The 4452-nt window shown below is 34.9% G+C and overlaps 1 protein-coding gene across 1 annotated transcript; it reads right to left on the bottom strand.

The window, feature by feature from the left end:
- Positions 1 to 2435: 2435 nt before the first annotated feature.
- On the bottom strand, positions 2436 to 3821 carry LOC110901379 (pentatricopeptide repeat-containing protein At1g08070, chloroplastic). The gene has a single exon (XM_022148210.1). It carries the CDS (start codon positions 3819 to 3821, stop codon positions 2436 to 2438), a length of 1386 nt encoding a protein of 461 aa, XP_022003902.1.
- Between the last annotated feature and the right edge of the window lie 631 nt (positions 3822 to 4452).

Here is a 4452-nt window from a genome sequence, read left to right as displayed (position 1 = left end):
GCTAAGGGTACAACTCATCCAAGCTCAACATTGTTGCTAATTTATAGGTTTTAATTAAATACTTTTGTCGCATTTAACTAGTTCAGCATAAAATGTTACATGGATGTTTATAGTTAGATTAAATCAACATATTCATTTTCCCATTTGTGTGTAAAAAATACGCTTTCATTAACACAATATTTCATTAATATCACGGGGACACTTTAAGAATCAAGAAAAATTATATAAATTATGATTAGCAAGCTGGGGCTGCTTCAAAATTGTTAACACAATATCATTAATATCACGGGGACACTTCAAAAATCAAGAAAAATTAAATTAATTTTGATTTAAAATGTTTTCTAATAAATAAGGTAAATTATATCAACTTTTAAGCAGTTGTAAATTATATCAGTTTGTTTTTGTCTTTTTTTTTTCAAGGACTTCATCGTTTGAAGCTAATAAAAATATATAATGGAATTTGTTAATTTTTAGCCTATTAATGTTATTATAAGATTATAAGACAAATTCAATAAAAAAGGGGTCAAACGCAATAGAAAATAAATATGATTCATAATAAATTCAATAGTAGCAACAGCATAAAATAAAATAATAAACCCTGATTAGATATTAGGGCCAAAAGACAAAAGAATTAAAGACAACACCACAATCAACCACAAAACCAAATCATCACTCTCAACTCTCAAACACTTCACCATCTCTAATGGAACATGATACCGCCAACCGAAATCAATATCGAAGCGGCAACAAACACCATCGAAAGAGTCATTGAAACCGCAGATCCGGCCTCCATGGGAGCAGGGGCAGGCGCGGGTGAAAACTCGACGTATTCTCTAGCAACAACAGTTGTGGAGGAGATGGCTAGAACAACTAGCGCGACAATTACGACTTTGAGTGCACCAAATGAGGCCATTTTTTTAGAAGTTGGAAATTTGCTGGAGAGTGAAAGTGAGAATGTGAGTGATTGAATGAAGAAATGTGAAGAGAAATTGGTTTGATGGAAATGGAGATGAGATTGTATCTATTTATAAACAGTGGCTGGGCCTAACGGTCGAAAATGTTAACGTTGGAGCAGGATTGTTTTGGGATCGACTTTATTACAATGTGGGTCCCTCACGATTGTTTGAATATGATATTTGAAATTTTTTTTTTTCCAAATATATAGGGTCAATTGTAAAAATAATAACATATTTGCAAATTAAAAAAAGGCAAAATATCAAATACAAATAGCCTTATCGTACAAAACGTACGAAAGATGTGAAAAAGTAAAAAAAAAAAAACGTGGTGACATTTTTGTAATTATTTTACTAGTAGGGTAATTATCAAAATTACCCTACAAATGATCTTGTAGGGTAATTACGAGTAAAATAATTACGAAAATGTCAGCACATTTTTTTTACCTTTTCATGTCTTTCGTACGTTTTATACGATAAAACTATTTGTACAGGATCTTTAGCCATCGCGTTTTTTTAACATTTTCATGTCTTTCGTACGTTTTATACGATAAAGGTATTTGTACAGGATCTTTACCCATTTTTAGGGTATGCGAAACTTGAAATTATAAGATATTAACTTTTCTTTTTATAGAATTATCGGAAAGTCCAGTTTGTAACATTTATGTGAACCTTAATGTGTGACTAAAATCAAGTGTTGAATTTTTTTTCAAGCTGTCGTCCATGTGTGTCATCTTTTAGATGTTTTTAAAGATTATTTTATAATATTAGTTTTTTGAAAGCTATTTAGTTTTATTATGTTTTTAAAGAATATATAATAAACTAAATATTAGTTTTTTGAAAGTTATTTAGTGTTATTAACTAAGCACTTTTGATCAAATCTCATTTTACAAGACGCTTTTACCCTTGGTTTTAATTATAAATTCCAATCTTCATATGGAATAGTCATAAATTATGAGATTCTTTTGCAAATTGAAAAACATTAATGATGTTAATTTTCAAAAAATTATGAGATCCTTTTGCAAATTGAAAATCGTTAATGATGTTGATTTTCAAATTATAAGCATCATGGCCTACAAGGAAAGTTATTTTGAAAAGCTTCAAAATATATTCTAGACTTTTGTGGATTTTTATTTATTTATTTATTTTTTTGTAAAAAAATAAGAAGCTTTAGTGTTGTATATAAAATTATCAATCTGGCCGGGTTTGATTTTTTTTATATCTGAGATTTGTTCGTAAGCGTACCCTTTTTAAACAAAAGATTTGAGTTTTTATTTTAATTTTTTTAACAGCTAATGTTATTTCTTTACAACAGTAATTCTAAATTATTCTCTTTGCTCAAGTTTAAAGTTGAGATACGTGTCTCTACCAAGTGGGCTAGTCTCACATTGGCTTAAGATGTTTAACGGTACAGTGTGTTTGATTTAACCTTTTCAAGTCAACCCCCCTATTTGTTTTGACCCGCACTATACAAGCATTGGTCTATACATCAAGCTCAATCCAACTAGAACCAGCCATCTTTTTCAAACCTAAAGAACTAATCACATTTCTAACCTCCATTGATTCATCCCATTTACTTGAACTTGCAAAACTATTTGACACCAAACACAAAGTCCCACCACTCATGCCTTTGTCAACAAGCGTCTCACTTAACCGTCTAACCATCGCCTCGTTCTCATGAACCCTACAAGCACTAACCAACGCACCCCAAACCGGCCCATCCGGTTCTATATCCATACCCATAACAAACTCCTCTGCTTCTTTGAACCGCCCAGCTCGTGCATACAAGTCCACAACGCACGCACAATGCTTCTCGTGAACATTAATGCCATACGTGTCAACCATACCTTTAAACAGCATCACCCCTTCATCAACTAGCCCACCATGGCTGCACGCGGTTAACAAACTAATAAACGTAACATCATCCGGCGCAACCCCATGAACTAGCATAAGCCCGAATAACGGTAAAACATGATGTCCAAGCCCATTTATTGCAAGCCCGTTAATCATCGTGCTCCAAGATATCATATCCTTATATCTAAGCGTTTTAAACACACAGATCGCGTTCCTTACATTACCACATTTAGCATACATGTTTATAAACGCATTACCCACGTTTCCTTCGATTGGAATATCACCTCTTTCTCGAACATACAAATGCACCGATTCACACAACCTCAATGACCCAATCGACGCGCAAGCACCCGCTACACTAACCAACGTCGCCTCATTCGGCTTAATCGCTCCCTCTCCCACCATCTTATTAAAAACCGCAACCGCCTTTTCACAAAACCCCCATTGCACAAACCCACCCACCATAGTGCTCCAAGACACCACATCTCTCTCACGCATTTCATCAAACATCTGGCGTGCATCCTCCATTAACCCAACTTTCACATAAAAATTCAACAAAGCATTATCAAAAATCACATTCTCTTCATCAAAACACTTCACCCAATAACAATGAACAGCTTTCCCAACGTTCAATCCTCTCGCATTACCACAAGCAGACAAAACACTAACAAGAGTATTAGCATTCGGGTCAACATTATGGTCAACACTCATCAAACAAAACATACCAATAGCTTCATCTACAAACCCAAATTTCGAAAACCCAGAAATAATCGAAGTGTATGAAACCACAGTAGGAATGTTAACACTCTGGAAGACGCGATGAGCATAAACGATGTCGTTTCCAAGAACGTAGAAGTGGATGAGTATGTTTTGGATGTATGTGTGGGAGAAATGGCCGGTTTTGATCAAGTGGGTGTGGATTTCTTGGCCTTTGATGAAGGAATTTGTTAAGCAGCATGCTTTGAGAGCAAGATTGAAGGTGAAATGGTTGTGGGTGTGTGGGTTTTGGAGCATTTGGTTGTAGAGAGTGAAGGTGTAGTGTGGGGTGTGTGAGTTTGTGAAAGAAGTGAGAAGTGTGTTGAGTGTGTGTGGGTGGGGAGATGTGAGGACTTGTGCTTTGATTTGATCGAGTTGTTTGGATGAACAACGATGAAGAAGAAGAAGAGGGTTTATTGACTTTATTCGCATTGTTTGAGCTTTTTGGTTCTCTAATTTGAATTCAGGTTCTATATATAGTTTGTGTGTTTAACCCTTTATGCTACTAGGAGCGTAGCTCGGGTAGTGGCATTCGGGTATATTGGGTGTTTAGAGGATTCACATCCAACCTACTAAGTTTTTATAATATAAAAAGTATAAAAGTGGTTGTGAGTGGAGAAGAGAGAAAATGTTACTGTTTATCTGTATATTTGAGGGGACACTGTTCACCCCTATAATTTTTGAGTTAATTACTGTTTTCGTCCCTGTAGTTTGTCAAAAATCACTATTTCAGTCTATTAGTTTAAAAATTGCGATTTCAGTCCCTGTGGTTTCATTTTCGTAACCATTTCAGTCCCTGTGGTTTCACTTTCGTAACCATTTCAATCCATTATTCTGTTAAGTACAGGGACTGAAATGGTTACGAGGTGGACTGAAATGGTTACGAAAG

Source organism: Helianthus annuus, chromosome 1 (genome assembly GCF_002127325.2).
Source record: "Helianthus annuus cultivar XRQ/B chromosome 1, HanXRQr2.0-SUNRISE, whole genome shotgun sequence".
Lineage (NCBI taxonomy): Eukaryota > Viridiplantae > Streptophyta > Magnoliopsida > Asterales > Asteraceae > Helianthus > Helianthus annuus.
Note: the sequence above shows the minus strand (reverse complement) of the source record. Positions and strands in the feature narration are given on the sequence as shown.

Coding starts and splice junctions, on each gene's coding strand:
- LOC110901379 (XM_022148210.1), bottom strand. CDS start 3,821: ATGCTCCAAAACCCACACACCCACAACCATTTCACCTTCAATCTTGCT.